Source organism: Cucumis melo, chromosome 9, assembly GCF_025177605.1.
Source record: "Cucumis melo cultivar AY chromosome 9, USDA_Cmelo_AY_1.0, whole genome shotgun sequence".
Taxonomy (NCBI): Eukaryota; Viridiplantae; Streptophyta; class Magnoliopsida; order Cucurbitales; family Cucurbitaceae; genus Cucumis; species Cucumis melo.
In genome coordinates this window covers 977,672-996,815 of record NC_066865.1, presented here as the reverse complement: position 1 = coordinate 996,815, position 19,144 = coordinate 977,672, and the positions used below count along the sequence as shown (strand labels likewise).

General features: G+C 33.0%; 4 protein-coding genes across 12 annotated transcripts; 2 read left to right on the top strand and 2 right to left on the bottom strand.

The window, feature by feature from the left end:
• Positions 1-72: 72 nt before the first annotated feature.
• On the bottom strand, positions 73-4,436 carry MPL (membrane protein-like). Of its 7 annotated transcripts, none has more exons than XM_051090158.1 (6): positions 3,964-4,124; positions 3,432-3,646; positions 2,356-2,448; positions 1,178-2,265; positions 1,014-1,099; positions 73-331 (listed from the first exon to the last, which is right to left on the bottom strand). In XM_051090158.1, exons 2-6 carry the CDS (start codon positions 3,592-3,594, stop codon positions 100-102), a joined length of 1,662 nt encoding a protein of 553 aa, XP_050946115.1. In that variant the 5' UTR covers positions 3,595-3,646; positions 3,964-4,124; the 3' UTR covers positions 73-99. The 7 variants fall into 7 exon arrangements, with proteins under 7 accessions (XP_050946115.1, XP_008459527.1, XP_050946113.1 ...); XM_008461305.3 differs by having other exon boundaries at positions 2,356-2,451; positions 3,964-4,120; XM_051090156.1 differs by lacking the exon at positions 3,964-4,124 and adding an exon at positions 4,379-4,436 and having other exon boundaries at positions 1,178-2,451.
• A 1,674-nt stretch (positions 4,437-6,110) lies between these two features.
• Positions 6,111-8,595, top strand: LOC103498641 (probable nucleoredoxin 1). The gene is made up of 4 exons (XM_008461306.3): positions 6,111-6,412; positions 6,611-7,090; positions 7,191-7,670; positions 7,790-8,595. Exons 1-4 carry the CDS (start codon positions 6,329-6,331, stop codon positions 8,432-8,434), a joined length of 1,689 nt encoding a protein of 562 aa, XP_008459528.2. The 5' UTR covers positions 6,111-6,328; the 3' UTR covers positions 8,435-8,595.
• A 1,422-nt stretch (positions 8,596-10,017) lies between these two features.
• Positions 10,018-13,761, top strand: PDI3 (probable nucleoredoxin 1). Of its 2 annotated transcripts, XM_051090155.1 has the most exons (5): positions 10,092-10,313; positions 10,419-10,898; positions 10,989-11,468; positions 11,596-12,271; positions 13,279-13,761. In XM_051090155.1, exons 1-4 carry the CDS (start codon positions 10,230-10,232, stop codon positions 12,235-12,237), a joined length of 1,686 nt encoding a protein of 561 aa, XP_050946112.1. In that variant the 5' UTR covers positions 10,092-10,229; the 3' UTR covers positions 12,238-12,271; positions 13,279-13,761. The 2 variants fall into 2 exon arrangements, with proteins under 2 accessions (XP_008459530.1, XP_050946112.1); XM_008461308.3 differs by lacking the exon at positions 13,279-13,761 and having other exon boundaries at positions 10,018-10,313; positions 11,596-12,409.
• A 498-nt stretch (positions 13,762-14,259) lies between these two features.
• LOC103498643 (probable nucleoredoxin 1) lies at positions 14,260-18,207 on the bottom strand. Of its 2 annotated transcripts, none has more exons than XM_008461309.3 (3): positions 18,009-18,207; positions 17,389-17,883; positions 14,260-15,424 (listed from the first exon to the last, which is right to left on the bottom strand). In XM_008461309.3, exons 1-3 carry the CDS (start codon positions 18,090-18,092, stop codon positions 14,543-14,545), a joined length of 1,461 nt encoding a protein of 486 aa, XP_008459531.2. In that variant the 5' UTR covers positions 18,093-18,207; the 3' UTR covers positions 14,260-14,542. The 2 variants fall into 2 exon arrangements, with proteins under 2 accessions (XP_008459531.2, XP_008459537.2); XM_008461315.3 differs by having other exon boundaries at positions 17,389-17,716; positions 18,009-18,123.
• Between the last annotated feature and the right edge of the window lie 937 nt (positions 18,208-19,144).

Below are 19,144 nucleotides of genomic sequence, written 5' to 3'. Positions count from 1 at the left end.
GCACATCTGGGAGGGGGGGGGGGGGGGGGGGGGGGGGGGGACAGATGGAGCATTTAAGTTGGAGAAGGAAAATGGATGAAATAAAGAGGCAATCTTTGATTATAGTGACTGTACGAAAAGAATGATACAACAGCTCAAAAGCAATAGATACCAGGAAGGGCTTATACAACAAAATTTCCTGGAATTATTTGTTCTCTCATATACTCTAAGAACAATGTGCAAAAATAATCTAAAAATAGCAAATGATGAAAAAATTAGACACACAAGAAAAACCACTATTCCTTTGTTTTCAAGAGAAGTCTGATTCTTCTGTACCCTTTCAATCTCAGATCTGCAAAACAAAACAGAAGCTTTCAGCCTCTCACCAATAAGAATTTTTTTTACAAAGACAACTTTGCACAGTTTTTGAAGTAAAACTGCTAAGGTGACTTTTGGCAGTCTTTTATTCTTTTCTTCTTCAAAGGAGATCTTAGATATGAAATGAAAAAGAAATGAGAACGCGAATCAAAAGGACGGATGGGTGTATGTGAACACTTTTAGTATTAAAAAACAAGAATAATTTTATGGAGGAATTTTATGGGATACGATACATGTAAAAACAGTTTGAAGAAAGTATGAAGGAAACAAATAAACAAAGCAAATGCAGAATCAAGAAGAAAAAGTTGTCATTATTAGGAAATATCTTGATGTATTTGAAAAAAAATACTTGTGCACAGTGATGAACAGTATTTTTCTGTTAGAAAGAAGTGATTAAGAGTTATAAACGGAATATACCTATGTCAGGTTCCTATTAAATAATTTATTAAATATTAATGTCGGTGCAAATTCAAGTGAACAAACTAAAATATTTAAGAGTTATATACAGAATAGAACAAATATAAAACCAAAATAGAATTTAAACCAAAACAAAAAAAAAATCTCACTCCATTTCTCTCCCTTCACCTTTTCTTTGTGTGTGTGTGTGTGTGTCAGTGGTTTGGGGGTGGGGATGGAGGGGGAGCAAAAATCAAAACCTGAGAATAGAATTATGCCTCTGCAGACCATCCAATTGCAAGGAAACCATGGACTTCCAAGAAATGAGATCACGAAGATCTTTATCCTACATTGACAAAAAAGCAATGTTAATAGGCATTGTTATTAACAGAAGATGAAATGAAAGGATAGGAGTATGACATACTGTGTTGTCCTGGATTTTAAGAATATTTCTTATATCCTCTTGGGTCTTCTCAATGAGTAGATTATTATTTCCGATATCTTTGTCAAATTCTTTGAAAATATTGCCATATTTGGAAGTTAAGTCCTCTAGATACCGCTCCAAAACAGATAAACTTAGGTCTAGTGAGCGAACTTTCTGTGTCAAAATTTTGAGAACAGTGTCACCAGGCATTCTGCCAGGCTGTTGATGGTGTGATTCTTCGACCGGATCAGGTGTATTACTCTTTGAAAGTTCTAAATCAACACCATCACCACCTTCCTCGTTAGCAAGAGATTGCAACTCTCTACCATGTGACACTTCATCAATGGGGCCAGGTTGGGAGGGAATTACTCTCTTATCAGGAGTAGCTTCATCTGATATAGAGGGTTTATGTTGAGCAGATATTAAATCCTCCAGCATCATCTCAACAGCATCCATTCCATAAACTTCCACAGTGCTGAGTGTGCAATAGAATTCTGAACCGTAATGGGTAAGAAAATTCAACTTTAAATATCTCACCCATTTTGGGTCCTTGAGAACAAATCTATGTGCATGTTTTGCATTTGGAGCAGTGAAATTACCGAGCTTGAACCAAACATCTGTTGGATAAACCAAGCTCCCATGTACCTCAAATTCTTTTAAGTTAGAAGAATGGTGCTCGAAATTAGCAATTTCAATTGTTACTACTAAGGTTTCTTCTGAAAGTTCTATGACGACAAATTTCTCTTCAGCAGAACAAGGATTTCTGAGGTACTTATCTTTGTCTTTGCCCAAAATGTTTGAAGCTCCCTTTGCTTCCTTGTTGAAAGCCAAAACCTTAGCTCCCTTTGAAGCTGAGGCGTAATTGTACTCTGCACCCCCAGGTTCTAATCTATGGATAGTATTCCCAGCCTGGCCAGTTTCAGACTTACCCCGGGACACAAACGCTCTGCTTTTGAATTCTTCAAGGCCAAGTAGAACAGTGTCTGACGAGATATCTCCCTTGGGAGGTTTGCTTTCAGGTTTTACTCTAGTGCTAGAGCTCTCATCCTCAGGCAACCTCGTAGTAGCTTGAATATGACTGCTACTTTCTTCGCTTGAAAGTATTTCATTATCAGAACCAGGGCTCGAAGCATTGATTGAACATGAATTGTTTAAATGAATGGTACAATGAGATTCACCGTTTGGAGGTTCACATAAAACGTCAGAGTCCTTGTTATTTTCCAATTTAGATTCATTTGTAGTAGATACACCATCAGGAAGCAAAATTGATCCTTCTGGATCGCAAAGGAAAGAGGGGCATAGATAATCAATCAGTAATACTATCAATATCAAGTCTGGTAAATAAATCATGGATTGCAAGAAAAAATGGCAAGCCATATAAGTTATTCTATTAATGTGGAAAAACCTTTTTAATATTTAACTTAGCCAGTATGGTGATTAATAACAAAGCCAAACCAGTTCAACCGCTCAAAACTAACTTACACTGAGTATTAACAAAAAAAAAGAACTTTAAGCAAAGGAAGCCAACTTCAAGGACTCCACTAAAATATCCACTCAAATATATAATTTCAGAAAACAAAGTGCTCTTCAGGGCGTTAATCTATTCTATCCTTTGAACTGTAAGGTCATATACTGTGCTTACATTATTATATCCACACATACATGATGGGATTTGTGTCTTATTATGCTTGAACTTCATTAGAGAAGGATTGGCAATTATGCTTTTAATTGTTCTGTAATAAATAACTACGAAAACAATCAATTATATGATTATATTCCCCACTAATTTGACTCTTGTGGCAATATATTGAAACATTCAAGCATGAAAACACAATCTGTATTGTTTCTTTATTTGAATGTATGAATATTGAGAATCGTAATCAAAATCAAAATTTTCAATAAATCAAAATCTTCACGTCATCACTTATCAGCATTAATAAAATTCACAACCCAATATTGCGAGACTAAAATCGACACCAGAAACTTAGCTTGCAATACAAGAGGAACCTAAACAATTTTGAATCTTATAAAACCAACGCACTGGAAAATAAAAGAAGGGATAATAGAACGACACAATTACTCACAACGGTTTGAAGAAATCCATTATATATAAGAAACACGGAAGCAGTGAACCGATAAAAGCTCAGTCAGAATCAAAAATCAGAAGAAAATAGTGTAATCAGTTTCAACACACTTCTAAATTCAAACAAATCTTCATTATGTTCATCAAAATAATTCGTTCAAAGCAACGTACCTTGGCAGCCATCCCCACGGCTGATCCATAAGCTAAAGAGGAAGATAAGTCCCCAAAGAATAAAAACCAAAGAAATAGAAACTTTATACAAATGATTTCTTCCACTAATAGGCACTCGAACAGCTCTTCTATCATGCAGAAGAGCTCCAACAGGCTTCCGCATTGCACATCAATTCAAACCACTGATCGATCAACAACTAGAAAATGATACCACTCTGCATCAGGAACAAATCTTCGTCACGACCAAACTCCAAATACCAAATAGAATACAATAATTCACATTAAGAAAGAGTAATTCTTGCTTTCTACACAAATCAAAGCACCCAAATTCACACCCACAGAAAAGAAACAGAAAGCAAACAAAGGGGCAGATCCCACTAAAACTCCCACGATCAAAGCTAAACCCAATTACCCAAATACCAGATCCATCCCAAAATAAAGGAAAAATCAATATAGACAAAGCCCAGATTGTAAAAATCACAGACATCTATCTAAATACAAGTAAATAAAAACGAAATATCCAAAAACAAACCTAGTTTCAAAATCAGTATCAGAAGAAGCTGAGACCCAAGGAAATAGAGAGAGAGGGAAGATGCAGATTGATTCAGTTTCCATAAAAATAAAAAATTGAGAATGATTGGAAGAGAAAAAGGAGAAGCAAAGCAATGAAACGACGTAGTATAAGGCGAAATACCGCGTGGTTGCCTCGTCATTGAGGGAATTGTCAACTATTAGAATACTCAAAGAGAAAAGAAAAGAAAAAAAAAAAAATACTGTTACCTTCTTCTTTGTCGCCGTTTTCGTAATTAAAGTAAAGAGGATGGATTGATACGGGGGAAAAGGGAATGTCTGGTTCCTTTAATTGTACTGTTTCATGATTTTTGAAAAAGAAGAGACGAGAACTTAAAAGCTTTGAAAATCGACATTAATGGAGGAAGAGAGAGTACCTGATGATGAAAGCTTCAAGCTTCCGATTTATTTTTTAATCATCCAAAATTAAAATATGTCCATTTTTATATTACTTTCTATAAATAAAAACAATTAATTACTATATTTACAACTTAAATTTATTTAAACGTTGTTAAATACTTAATTATTATAAATTTATCCGTAACTATCCCTAATTTATATTTTATATATATCAGCAACATTCTAATCTAAAATCTAAAATCTAAAATCTAAAATCTAAAATCTAAATCTAAATCTAAATCTAGAAGGGATAAGGAGGAGAAACTTAAATGATTTTATTAAATTACTTCTCATTTTAAAAAAGATCTTTTAAAAAAATATAACAAAATGGTAAAAACAATTTCGAAAACGAACAAAAGTTCACAGCCTTGTGGAAAATTCAAAAGATGTCCCATCAACTTCACCGTTTTTTAAATGCTTTAAATCTAAATGATTTTTTTTTTCAAATTTAAACAATTTTGAAAATTTTCAAGATTTGATATATGATCGTTTAGATCGGCTAAACAATTAAATATTTCAGTTTGTGCTTCCATCTTTTTCTCCCTTGTTTTATTCTTTTCTTTTGCGGTTTTTTCTCTCATCTTTCTTCTTTTCCTTTTTTTACTGCGATTACTTTCACTGTCTTTCTTCTTTTCCTCTTTTTTTTTTCTTTTTGTTGGTATACATTTCCATAGTCTTTCTTCTTTTCTCATCTTTTTCCACTCTATCGTCTTTTTTATTTTTCTTTTTTTACGTCGTTTAAATTTACAAAAAAAAAAAAAAGCCAAATCGGGTAGAGTTGTTGGACGGCATATCTGACGTGTTTTTGTTGTTGGACGGCATATCTGACGTGTTTTTTTTTTTTTTTTGTATTTTTCAGTGTGTTTCTATGACTTTATCCATTTTTGGAATTTTTATATTCAGTGTAAATATTTTGCTACTTTGTTATATTTTTTAAAAGATCCCTTCTCATAATAGTTTCATTATTGAAAAAGTAATAACAAAATTTAGGAAATAAACTAAAAATATAGCACATACATAAAATAGCAAATGTTGACCAGTCAATTAGTAAATTCTTTTAAATGAAAAGTTTCATGGCTATTATTAATAGAAACAATCACTAATAGTTACTATTAACGATGACAACTGATAGCACACTTCTCAAATTAAAAGTTATCGTTAATAGTAACTATAAGGGATAGAAATTTATAATAGCTATCATTGATAAATTTCAATTTGAAAAAACCTAGTAATGTTGACAAATAGAAAGTTATTATTAATAGTAACTATTAGTAGTAACAATTGATAGCAGCTATTAATGATATGCACTAATTGTAGTTATAAGTGATAGCTCTCAATTTGAGAAATGAAAATGCACAAAATGATGACTTTTAATTTGTGATAGCTTTTATTTTGAGGAATTCGAGAGAAAGTACACAAAATGGTGGCTGCACGTGAATCTTTTACTCAGTTTTATACTGTATATACAATTATTTTATCCTTGTGCCATATATTTTATTATTTTTGAGATCCTTCTAAATACAGTGTAATGAACTAAATTATTTATAGATAGAACGATATGTAATAACACATGAAAAATTCAAACTTGGATATTTACAAAACATAGCAACACACCTTGCAAACATATTCAAATTACTACCAACTTTCCAAAAAAGGTACGAAGCTTTTGAGTTCGGCCTTTCAAACTTGGGCTTAAACTTTGATGGGAGAGTATTAAAGTTCGGTAAAGACGTCAGCTTTTAACTTTTGAAAAGCCGACAAGGGAAAGACTCACACACGACTTGGAAGTCTTCGTCGATGCGATTTTATCATCGAACAAATTTTCTTGCTCTCTAAGCTTCTGCTTTCTATATATTTACATCAACTTCTTGATTTTGATACATCCATCGCTACCAATTTGCTTAATCAATCAAACATTTGTAACTTCTATGGCTTCTGATGCTGTTCATGATCTGAATTCCCTCGTTTCATCCGAGGGTAGGGACTTTCTCATCCGCAGTAATGGCGATCAGGTATGAATCTTCTTTTTCCATTTGAGTTTGCAATTGGGTGAGTGCAAATTGAATTATCTGTTGTTGATTTCGTATCGGATTGCTGAATAGTTAACTTACCTTAAGATGACTTGAACTGTTGTTTGAACATTTGAGAATCTTTGAAACGAAATTGGTGAAATCGTCATATGGGGGTCATTAATTTGGTGTTTTCAACAGGTGAAGATCAGTTCTTTAATTGGGAAGAATGTGGGATTGTATTTCTCCGCGTCATGGTGCCCTCCCTGTCGCCGTTTCACTCCAGTTTTTGCTGGGGTTTATGAGGAATTAGTACCTAAGGGCGAGTTTGAAGTTATATTCATTTCTTCTGATAGAGATGAAGATTCATTCAAGGATTACTTCTCTAAAATGCCCTGGTTGTCTATTCCGTTTTCTGATTCGGAGATCGTTAAGCGCTTGAAAGAACTTTTCAAAGTGAGGGGAATTCCTCATCTTGTTGTTCTTGACCCCAGTGGGAAGGTTTCAACTGATCAAGGAGTGAGACTAGTGAGTGAACATGGGATTAATTCCTATCCCTTTACTGCTGAACAGATCCAACATTTGAAGGATAAAGAGGAGGAAGCGAGGAGGAACCAAACCATTAGTTCCCTTTTGGTTTCGAACTCTCGTGATTATGTTATCTCAAATGGTGGAAATCAGGTATCATCTCTTGAATGATTTATAGGGTTCTTCCTCTTTTATTCCTAGAACTGTTTTTTTACTGGATTTAATGTGATAACATAACTATAATTTGTGGTAGATTCCTGTCTCTGAGCTCGAAGGGAAAGTGATTGGGCTGTACTTCTCAGTGTACGGCTACGCCCTGTGTGATGAGTTTACGCCTATTTTGGTTGATACTTACAAGAAACTAAAAGAGAAGGGACAAAACTTTGAAATTGTGTCGATATCTTTAGATGATGCAAATGAAGATTTCAGTGAAGCACTCAAGACGGTGCCATGGTTGGCATTGCCATTTCAGGATGAGAAATGTAGAAAACTCACTCGTTATTTTGAGCTTAGTACTATTCCTACACTTGTTATAATTGGGCAGGATGGAAAGACTTTGATCTCAAATGCTGCTGAACTGGTTGAAGAGCATGGTGTTGATGCCTACCCTTTCACTCAAGAGAAACTTGAGGAGCTTGCAGAGATTGAGAAGTCAAAGCTCGAGTCGCAGACACTGGAGTCCATTTTAGTTCATGGAGAGAGAGATTTTGTTATTGGAAAAGATGGTGCAAAGGTAAAGTTTCCTGTTTCTGCTTAGTACAAACATTGAGTTAAGCCATAATATGCTGTTTAGTACTCTCGATTTGTTTCTATATTCTTATGTTTGTGTTCGATTGCCTTTTGTTTGGCCAGGTTCCGGTATCTGAACTTGTTGGCAAGAACATTCTGCTCTATTTCTCAGCACACTGGTGCCCTCCGTGCCGTGCATTCTTGCCTAAGCTTATAGAATCATACAATGAAATTAAACAAAAATACAAAGAGTTCGAAGTGATTTTCATTTCAAGTGATCGAGACGATAATTCATTTCAAGAATTCTTTTCAGGAATGCCTTGGTTAGCACTGCCATTTGGTGATGAGAGGAAGAACTTCCTAAATCGGAGGTTCAAAATCCAAGGCATTCCTGCAGTTGTAGCCATTAACGAAAGCGGTCGTACAGTCTCGACAGAAGCTCGTAAGCTCATTACAGAATATGGAGCAAATGCCTATCCATTTACAGAGGAACGTCTCAAGCAGTTGGAGGAGCAGCTGGAAGAAGAAGCAAAGGGGTGGCCTGAGAAACTGAAACATGAACTACATGATGCACATGAACTTGTTCGAACACGTCGTAGGTCATATATTTGCGATGCCTGCGATGGGATGGGATCTGGTTGGTCCTTTTACTGTAAAGAGTGTGACTTTGACTTGCACCCAAAATGTGCTTTGAAAAACGAGGAGGAAGCTGATGGGGAAGGAAAAGAAGGGTGGATTTGCGAGGGAGGCGTTTGTCGTAAGGCGTAAGAACTCGTATTCAGAATAGCAAGAAATATGGAATCTTATCTTTATATGTGTTTTGCTTGTTGCCTTGTGTGATTCCCTGTTGGTTTACTGAAGCTGTTATGCTGTTTCAAGCCACCGTTTGTATAAATAGTTTCAATAAATTAAGAGGTTTATCATTTCTAGATTGTTGTCCCTTTATTTTTGGATGTTTTATCTTGATATTGCTTGAGTACCCCAGATTGCAAAATTTTGTAGTTTAGTCAAACATTTTTCCCTTAACAGGTAGTCGTAGAAGATGAAAAATTAAGGGGCAAGAGCGAGAGTAAAAAATAGGAAGCAAAAGAGAGATTAAGTAGGGAGTTAGTCATTTGTCTTGATATTTTAAATACCCTCGACCACTTTTTTTGGACTTGTAAACCAATCTAAACATGTTTAGTATTTGAAAGTTAAATTGTTTTGGATGAACTAATAAAAATGTAAAAACCGAAATCTAAACACTTATTTTTTAAAATTTGTAAATCAATCTAAACAAGATTAAAGACGCTTTTCGAGGAGACTTTGAGTTTCCAAGGAACTGGTATCATTTCGACCTTATTATGAAATCAATATCATTTTGACATTATTATGGAAAGATTAAATAATATTACAATAATAATAACTTTCAAAAGCACTAATTCTTTTAGAATTTAAAATTACAACAACAATGAACTCTATGGATGTGAAAAGTTTTTGAAAAGTATCCATTTACCCCTTTATTTTTAAACTTGTGAGATTGTATCAAATTTAAAATATGAAATAATACTTCTATTAACTTGTAAATGTATTAGACTTTTGATTAAGATTCTCTTCGAAAATTGTTTTCGGATATTAGTGCTAATTTATATACTTATGAGCATTGCTTTTTGTTTCAACCCAAAGAATTTCATAACAATAGAGATAGTTGTTCTCACAATTATCTCACGTGAGATTTTGATTAAATTTCTAGTACATATCAATATTTTTTAGTTTATTTATTTTATTCACTAGTTATCTCGATGACATGATACACAATCATCTAACCCATTTATACATATTTTAAATGGTAAAGTAATTCTTTTTTGAAAAGAAAATAACTTTACGTTGAAACTAATTTATGTTATTGTAGATATAAACTATCATACATATTATTGCATACTCAACCTTTCTAATATGGAGTCCATTCCTAAAATTTATATGAATGACACTCTTTAGCAATGGATGATTTTTTTGCCTCAAAGTTAAAAAAACAAATGAAATGCCTGCAAAAGTACTCATTTGACCCCAAAACGACAAAACGTGCAATGGCTTCCCGTTCGACATTTTTCCTGTTCCATTCTCTCGCGAGTAGTCCATTTCTTCCTTCTTTTCCATTATGTGCGTTTTGTGAGGCAAAAATTAAAGGATAGAATCGAAAAGGGAGAGAAAAGAACACGAATGTTAGAATACTCGTGTTGAGTTCAAATGAGTACTTTCACACGTGGTTGACAACAAACAAAAATAAAAAAAAAAAAGAAAAATAAAGAAGAAAAATAATTACAATAAAAAAAAAAGTACAACGTGCAACGCAAGACAGTGTACTTTTGAACCGACAAATAAAATGCAAAAAGTCAATTTCATTCCATGAGTCGGATCCGATGCTTTTGCTTCGTCAACTTCATAGTCTTCCTGTTTGCGTTTTTCTAATGCTACTAAGCACTTTTGATTTCGCTATATTAATGGCGATTCCTTTCATTTTCATGTGTTCTATTGTATTTCATTTCCAATTACCCTCTAAAACTCAACAACAAACTATTCCCTTATGGCTTCTGATGCTGTTCATGACATCAATTCCCTATTTTCCTCCGACGGAAGAGACTTTCTCATACGCAATAATGGCGATCAGGTATCCTGTATCTTTTTCTTCATAGTTTGATTTCTTGTTCGATTGCTCCATAATTGACTAACTAACCTAGAAAGTTTTGAAATTTTGATTTTCGGTTTTGAACAGGTGAAAATCAGTTCCTTAATTGGGAAGATTGTGGGATTGTATTTCTCCGCGTCTTGGTGTCCTCCTTGTCACCGTTTCACTCCAATATTTGCTGGGGTTTATGAGGAATTAGTTTCTAAGGGTGATTTTGAAGTTGTCTTTGTTTCTAGTGACAACGATGAAGAGTCTTTCAAGGACTACTTCTCTAAAATGCCATGGTTGTCAATTCCATTCTCTGATTCAGAGACCAATCAACGTTTGAATGAACTTTTCAAAGTCAGGGGAATTCCTCATCTTGTTGTTCTCGACGCCAACGGGAAGGTTTTAACTAACGATGGAGTGAGACTTGTCAGTGAATATGGGGTTAATGCCTATCCCTTTACTTCTGAGCAGATCAAACTTTTGAAGGAGAAAGAGGAGGAAGCGAAAAGAAACCAAACCATCAGTTCCATTTTGGTTTCGAACTCGCGTAATTATGTGATTTCAAATGATGGAACTCAGGTATAGTTTCTTCCCTTTTCTGTTTTTTGTTTTAATGTTGAACTTTTCATTGGAATGATGTGATGACAAACTACAATGTTTGTGCTGTAGATTCCTGTTTCTGAGCTAGAAGGGAAAGTGATAGGATTGTACTTCTCAGTGTATGGTCATGAACCATGTGATGATTTTACTTCTATTTTGGTTGATGCTTACAAGAAACTCAAAGAGAAGGGAAACAATTTTGAGATTGTGTTGATCTCTTTAGATGATGAGGCTGATGACTTCAATGAAGCATTGAAAGCAATGCCATGTTTGGCATTGCCATTTCAGGATGAAAAATGTAAAAAACTCATTCGATATTTTGAGCTTAGTGATATTCCCACCCTTATCATAATTGGACAGGACGGGAAGACTTTGCACCCGAATGCAGTTGAACTCATTGAAGAGCATGGTTCTGATGCATACCCTTTCACTCCTGAAAAAATTGAAAAGCTTGTTGAGATTCAGAAGGCAAAACTTGAGTCACAGACTCTGGAGTCTCTTTTAGTTTCTGGGAATCAGGATTATGTTATTGGAAAAAACGGTAAAAAGGTAATTGTTGATCATTGCTACTTATCATAATCTCTGAATTCAGCTACATTGTGTTGTGTAATATGTAGTACTTCTAAGTCGTTTCCATATGTATTCTTATGCTTAACTGCTTTCCCTGTTTGGCCAGATCCCGGTATCTGAGCTTGTTGGGAAGAACATTCTGCTTTATTTCTCAGCTCACTGGTGCCCCCCGTGTCGTGCATTCTTGCCTAAGCTTATAGAGGCATACAATGAAATTAAACAAAAGGACAAAGAGTTTGAAGTCATTTTCATTTCAAGTGATAGTGACCAAGATTCCTTTGAGGAATTCTTTTCAGGGATGCCTTGGTTAGCCCTGCCATTTGGTGATGAAAGGAAGAAGTTCCTAAATCGAAGATTCAAAATTGAAGGCATTCCTACACTTGTAGCCCTTAACCGAAGTGGTCGTACTGTTTCAACAGATGCTCGTAAGCTTATAACATCTCACGGAGCAGATGCCTATCCATTCACGGAGGAACGTCTGAAGCAATTGGAGGAACAGTTGGAAGAAGAAGCAAAGGGGTGGCCTGAGAAACTAAAGCATGAACTACATGAAGAACATGAACTTGTTCGAACACATCAAGCTGAATATTCTTGCGATGCTTGCGATGAGATGGGATATGGTTGGTCGTTTTACTGTGAGGAATGTGACTTTAGTTTGCACCCAAACTGTGCTATGAAGAACGACGGCGAAGCTGAGGAGCAGAAAGAAGGGTGGATTTGCGAGGGAGACGTGTGCCGTAGAGTCTAAGGAAACATATGAATATATATGAAAGGCTATGAGGGTATGTTATTTGCTTGTTACCTTCTCTTCTGTTCTTCCATGGTGTGTTCTGTGTACTAAAGTTATGTTGTTCCAAATCACTTGGTATGTAATGAGATTTCGTAGTTTAAATAAAATCAAAAGAAGTTGGCAGTTTCAAGCATTTTGTGTCCTTTGTTTTGGAGTACTTATCATGAAAAACACCAAATTGATTTAGTTTCTAATGAAACAAGATAACTTAACCAAAATCACAAAGGTTCTATGGGATATAAATTGGTTCAACTCATAAGGTTTCTTATTTTTCTTCAAAAACATAAACGTTTTAGAGAATATTTTTCCTTCTATAAATATATATCTAATGCCCATCATCATATTCCTTCAATTCCCTCTTCCAATATCAAATTAACTCATCCAACAACATTTCCTATTTCTTTGAAAAAGTTGTCAATATTAATCTAACAAAGCTTTAATCATTAGTCTAAAACTCGTTGAAATAGTTTTCTCTGTAGAATCTCGACCAAGACGAGGACGAGGATCGTGCAACAATCACATAGAAATCCATTTGAAGAAAATTTTTACAAGATTTGATAAAGATTATTTCAAATTATTTCTTTTTATCAAATTTATTGCTAGAGATTGAATCAAAGCCTTGTTTTCTAAACTTCTAATCTCCAAACATAACCTAAGAACTCAAAACTATCTAGAATTGCACAATTCTCAAGAACTTGAGGCATTGAATTGAGTTATGAAGTCTAGCATAGTTATGAAGTCTATAATTTGTATGCTAGAGTTAGAAAGTTTGTGTTTGAGATTGTAACTTGTTAATAATCAAATATAAATCCACAAACTTTACAACTCCTCTCTTTACTTATAAGCACCCCTAAATATCTAGTTAGTGTTGTCCTTTTTGTTTCAAAAGTAAATGTATCCAAAGAAAGAGAAATGTTGATAGCACCGAAATGTGTTATCTAATCTCTTTTAATTTGGGACAATTCCATGATTTTACGTTCTTATTTGTCTATTTTATAGGTTACAAGCAATTCAAGGGTAGAGTTTGGTGTTGATATTGTTTTGGATCTAAAAAGAGCGAAAACAAAGTCAAGAGGCATCAACCGGGACAATGAGTGAAGAAAATAGGCTTCATTGACCTATGTCTTGCAGTGTCGCAATGCTGTAAGGCTATAGCCTTGGATTTTGAAAAAAGCATATGGCGCCGCAACACGATAACAATTTTATTAAAGATATTTTCCATCGCTAGGTTGAGGAGATATTTGATTCCAACTTACTTTGGCCAGTTTTCTCCCAATTTTCCGAGCTTTTCTTGTTTGTTTATATCTCTTGAACTCTTTCTCATCATTCAACGTGTGGATGAGAGGCCAGTTACTTGTTTCTAGTTTGGGTTTTTAGGATTTCTTCCCTATTTCATTGTAGCTGTGAGAATTGAATTTAACTATTTTGTATTATTTAGGTTCTATTAAATGAATCTTCATTATATATATTTTTTTTGTCTAATGACTTTCACTTTCATTTAAATCTATGATTCATGATTTTCATCATAAGTTTAAGATAGAAGCAATAGATTAAAGTTAGCTTGTTATTCTATTTAGATGAACATTGTTCTAGCCAACTTAGAATTGTACTAGCTAATGAATATTCAATTAGACGCTTGGAAATTAGTCATTCCACCTAAAAATCTCTAGAACTTACAATGAGAAAAATTTAAATATGCGTACTTTTCATCTTGTTGAATTGGAATAGTTAGAAATATGAAACAATCTAGTTAGCTTCTCTAATTAAATTGGTTGGGTGAAAAGGATAAGTCAAGTACTTAATATTGATTCAATTATCAAATATTTTGAATAGGAAAAAATCCGGTTCGACCCAAACTCTAAGATCTTTTTCTTTAAATTTGCTTAAGAAATTTACATGCTCTCCGAGTTCGATCCAAGACTTGCCATAAGAGACTAGACGGCGAAATCTGCTCGATCAAATGTAAGGGAAGAAACAAAGTAATAACACTCACAAATATTATAGAGAATGACTTTTTAACCATAGAAATCACATACAAGCTGAGAGAGATATAGCTCAAGCCATCAAATTAGAACAACTAAACCAAAAAATGTCTTGAAATGCTTAAAACTACAACCCTCCTCTGATTTATTCAATTTCAAAAAACGAAGTCTTAAGAAAAAAGGCAGCAAATGAAGCACATTATATAGAAGTTTTATAGGTGTATATGTGTGCACTCATAAACTTCCATATTCTTTGCTATGATGATGAATATATATGCTATTTATCCTTTGCACCCACACCCTTCTTTGATCTCCTCCTTGGTTTCCTCCATCTTTTGATCATCATCGTTTTTCGACTCATCACAGCCACAACAAGAAACTTCTACCTTCCCATCTTTGGTTTCCTCCATCTTTTCGTCTTCGTCATTTTTCGACCCATCGCAGCCACAAGAAACTTCTACTGTCTTATCTTTGGTTTCCTCCATCTTTTCGTCTCCATCGTTTTTCGACCCATCGTAGCCACATGAAACTTCTACCTTCCTGTCTTTGGTTTCCTCCATCGTTTTGTCATCGTCTCTTTTCGACGACCCATCGCAGCCACAAGAAACTTCTACATTGCCATCTTTGGTTTCCTCCATCGTTTTGTCATCGTCTTTTTTCAACGACCCATCACAGCCGCAAGAATCTTCTACCTTCTCATCTTTGGTTTCCTCCATTGTCTTGTCATTGTCATTTTTCGACCCATCACAACCACAAGAAGCTTCTACCTTCCCATGAAGCACGTCATGTTTCTTGGGAGTGAAAGGGTAGGCATCAATTCCATGCTGTTTGATTAGGTCGACTGCGTTGGGGTTTAAAGTCCTCCCATCCTGGCCAGTTATAACAAGAGCAGGAATCTCACCAACATCAAAATAAAGTTTTAGTTTTTGACATTTCTCATCCTTAAAAGGCAATGCCAACCATGGCATGGATTCGAATGCTTCATCGAATAAATCTTCATCTTCTTCTTCTAAAGAGACGAACACAATCTCAAAATTCTCGTCCTTCTTCTTCAATTTGTTGTAAACTTCACTTAATTTTGGTGTAAAATCTTCACAATGTTCATGGCCAGGCAGTGAGAAATACAACCCTATCAATTTTCCTTCCAGCTTAGAGACAGGAATCTACACAACAAAAATAATAATATATAATAATGATTGAGATTCAAAAGTTGGCCATATTGTTGGTTATTTTATACATTACTACAACCCCATTTAAATGACAAAACCTATTGTTGAAAATATTTATAAATAAAGTAAAGTATCACTGTCTCCATTAGTATAGGTAACGATAGATTATGATAGAGTATCAATGTCTATCAGTGATAGATTCACTCTCTATCTGCTATATTTTTCTATATTTATAAATATTTTGGTTGTTATATTTGAAAACAACCAAAAAATAAATAACTAAAAATTAGCATTTGTGTTTCTTGTTTAGTACTTCTACATGTATGTTATTAGATTTTTATATATGCACAAATAATGTTTGTATTTTTTAGGGTTTTTTTTTGAAAAATAGAAAAAAATTGACAAACTATTTACCTTTTATAGAACAAAACCACTAAAAAATAAAATTGATTATATTTAATTTTTCTATGAAGCTTAAATATTTTGTCAAATGTTCTATGTTTAACAATTTTCCTTTTTTAGGAGATTAATACAATTTTTTTTTAAAAATAATTATGATTAATTAATTGTATGAATTATTATTTCAAAAATTAATATAACCCAACAAATTAAAAATTTTAGGTAATGCACTCAAAATATAATCTAGTAGTTATATTCATTAGCGATGAGTTAAAAACATTCACCTATTCGAAAGAGTTTTTTTCCTCTTTTTTAACAAACTAATTTACATCTCATAAGACAAATCACTAAAAGACAAAAATCAATTCCACTTAATTTTTCTACGGAGCATAAATATTTTATCAATTGTTTTTTACTGTATCCCTATTTAAAAAGTAAAAAACACTAAATTAATTGAACACATTAAAGTGATTTAATTTAAATGGATAGATTTTATCAATATTTTTTTTTTCAATGAAAAAAGAAAGTTAGAAAAGGGAGTGAGAATGGAGATTTTAAAAGCTCTAGCTTTTATAAGGGTATCAAATACCCTTATAAAAATGGGTTTGAACTTTAAAGAAAGCATGGAAATGACTTATTGCTTTACTTCCAATGTCCAATCTTTCAAACCTTGCACCAAATCAAGTAAGAGATTACGTATATTCGTAGCTCATTTTCATTCTCGTTAACTTCTCTTTATCTAGATAAGAGAAAAATTTTTTTTACAAAATATAAAGGGGAGAAATCAAACCTTAACTTTAAAGTTTAAAGTTGAAAGTGTAAATTTTATATTATTTGCGAGTTATTCTCATGTTGGCCGCCAAAAGAATTAGGGTAATATCGAATATTGATATTATTCTTATCAGTTTAAAAACGACTTTGCTTTACTTCTACTTTCGTTGAAAATAAAAAATTTAGCTCCTAAATTCCATAAGGTTTGTAATAATTTGGTTAACATACGTTTGAAATTGTAACAATTTTGAAAGGTGCGTTTAGGAAAATAATTTTGAAATGGATGAAATCTTTTCGTGAAAATTACAAAAAAAAAAAAAAAAAAATCAATATTTAGGTTATACGTTAATAATTGGTAGAAAAGTATGATTCGTTGGTTTTAGTTTTATGTGAATTTAAAAATTTATACATACTTTGTTTTCCCTTAAATTCCATACGATATAAAGGAATACAAGAATTCTCGGTGACATTTTAAAAACAAAATCAAACATTTTCAAAACGACAATTTTCCTTTTTAATTAGTTTTCAAAAATTGGCTCAATAAAAGAACCTTATAAGTTGAATGCAATGCTCGTTATTAAGCTTTTTAAAATTTACCGTTTGATTTTACTCATTTATAAAATCTGTTGATATCAAACATGACAAAAGGGATTCTATTAACCTAAAACTCACTCTCACATAAACAAATAATATCCGAATCGTTGGAGCAACCAACTTCGACAAGACACAATTTAAACACTAAAAACCAAGAAAGATAAAAGAAGAATATTATATAGATATATAGATACCTGTTTTCCATCATTAGAAACCAAATAATTGCGAGAAGCAGAAGCCAAAACGGAAGTAATGGTTTGAGTGTTTTTCTTAGCCTCTTCTTTTTGAGCCAGAAGTTGCTTCTTTCGATCAGCAGTAAAAGGATAAGCATCAACTCCAAATTCCTTCACTAAATTCACACCATCATCACTTGAAACTTTGCCATTGCCATCAATAACAACAAGATAAGGAATTGATCTAAGTTGAAGCAATATTTTCAACTTCTTTTGGGTCTCTAAATCATCAAATGGAATGGACAACCATGGCATTTTTGAGAAGTAAGCTTTGAATGAGAGTGCATCTCTATCAGAAGAAATGAAGATAATTTCAAAGTCATTATTTTTAGAATTATTAGCTAACAATTCCTTATAAAATTCTGATAATTTTGGTGTGAAAAGTCGACATGGAGGGCACCATCCTGCTGAGAAATATAATCCAACTCTCTTTCCAATTAAAGAACTGATCTTTACCTGTTCATAACACACACAAATAACCCAAATAATAAACACAAGTCATCATGGGTCGATCATAATCACGTGTATAACAGCATTTTTATTTCTAAAGTATATTGTAAATAATAGCACGAGATATATACCTGATCGCCATTGTTACGAATGAGAAAATCCCTCCTCTCAGAGGAAAGGAGGGAACTGATATCATGAACAGCATCGAAAGCCATAATAAAGAAATTATTCCTTAGGTTTATATTGTTGCGTTATGCAAAAAGAAAATGAAAGAACTGAGTTATTAATAAACAGAGAAACACAAACTTAGTGAGAAAGAAATTAACTTTTGTGGATTATTATTAAAAATGTGAAAAATGTAATGATACTCTTTTAAGTCAACAAAAATGAAAAGAATCGAATCATTCACTTCTTGGAACAAATTGGAACATTGACTTAAATATAAAGTGTTATTGTAATTAAGTTTTATTTTCTATTTAATTCCACCAATATTATTTCATACAAAATTACAGATAGACTATCTATCATATATATCGAGGTTTATCGTAGATAGACTACGATATTTTAGTTTATTTTACAATATTTGAAAATAAAACCATTTTTCGCAATATGCAATTGTAAAGAGTTTCGAGATCTCACAAATTTGATTATAAATAGAGTTTTAAGCACAATTAATAGATTTATAATTATAAGCAAAGTAAACTTGACTTAGTAGTATTGACATAACTTTCGTTTTAAGATCAGGGCAGATGATTCAATCCCCTACCCCTTATGTTATACTAAAAAAATTTTTTGGCACAAAATCAACGATAACTCTTAAAAAAACTCAAGATTTTTTTTTAAAAAATAATTCTAATTTGCTCTTAATTCCTATCATGATCATAGGACACATTTTAAACATTTTCATAGAGAAACTATTCAAAAAAGTAAAGTTTGGTGCCTAATTTTAGGGGTAAAAATGTTTTTCTTAATATCTTTCAACTTTTAATTTTGTTATATTTTGGACTTATAATCTTTTAAAATTTATACTTTAGTCTCCAATTAAACTTTAATTTTATATATTTTATTTAATTGTGAACTACTCTTATTTTGTTGTCAATCTTCAAATTTTGAATGGAATAATATGTCTAACCCTAATATAATGTCTTTGTTGTAACTTTACATCTACTTTAGTTGATGGTTACAAAATTTAATAATATGCTTTGAAAAATGAAGCAAAAAGAAAGGGTGAAGTTTTTAATTAAAGTAAATGTCTTGTTTTTCAAAT

Coding starts and splice junctions, on each gene's coding strand:
- MPL (XM_051090156.1), bottom strand. CDS start 3,594: ATGCGGAAGCCTGTTGGAGCTCTTCTGCATGATAGAAGAGCTGTTCGA. Junction 2,452..3,431: donor CCGTGGGGATGGCTGCCAAG/GTACGTTGCTTT, acceptor TTTGCGATCCAG/AAGGATCAATTTTGCTTCCT. Junction 332..1,013: donor AGGCATAATTCTATTCTCAG/GTTTTGATTTTT, acceptor TTTGTTTTGCAG/ATCTGAGATTGAAAGGGTAC.
- LOC103498643 (XM_008461309.3), bottom strand. CDS start 18,092: ATGGCTTTCGATGCTGTTCATGATATCAGTTCCCTCCTTTCCTCTGAG. Junction 17,884..18,008: donor TTCGTAACAATGGCGATCAG/GTATATATCTCG, acceptor TGTTATGAACAG/GTAAAGATCAGTTCTTTAAT. Junction 15,425..17,388: donor TTTCTAATGATGGAAAACAG/GTATCTATATAT, acceptor TTTGTTGTGTAG/ATTCCTGTCTCTAAGCTGGA.
- LOC103498641 (XM_008461306.3), top strand. CDS start 6,329: ATGGCTTCTGATGCTGTTCATGATCTGAATTCCCTCGTTTCATCCGAG. Junction 6,413..6,610: donor TCCGCAGTAATGGCGATCAG/GTATGAATCTTC, acceptor TGTTTTCAACAG/GTGAAGATCAGTTCTTTAAT. Junction 7,671..7,789: donor TTGGAAAAGATGGTGCAAAG/GTAAAGTTTCCT, acceptor TTGTTTGGCCAG/GTTCCGGTATCTGAACTTGT.
- PDI3 (XM_051090155.1), top strand. CDS start 10,230: ATGGCTTCTGATGCTGTTCATGACATCAATTCCCTATTTTCCTCCGAC. Junction 10,314..10,418: donor TACGCAATAATGGCGATCAG/GTATCCTGTATC, acceptor GGTTTTGAACAG/GTGAAAATCAGTTCCTTAAT. Junction 11,469..11,595: donor TTGGAAAAAACGGTAAAAAG/GTAATTGTTGAT, acceptor CTGTTTGGCCAG/ATCCCGGTATCTGAGCTTGT.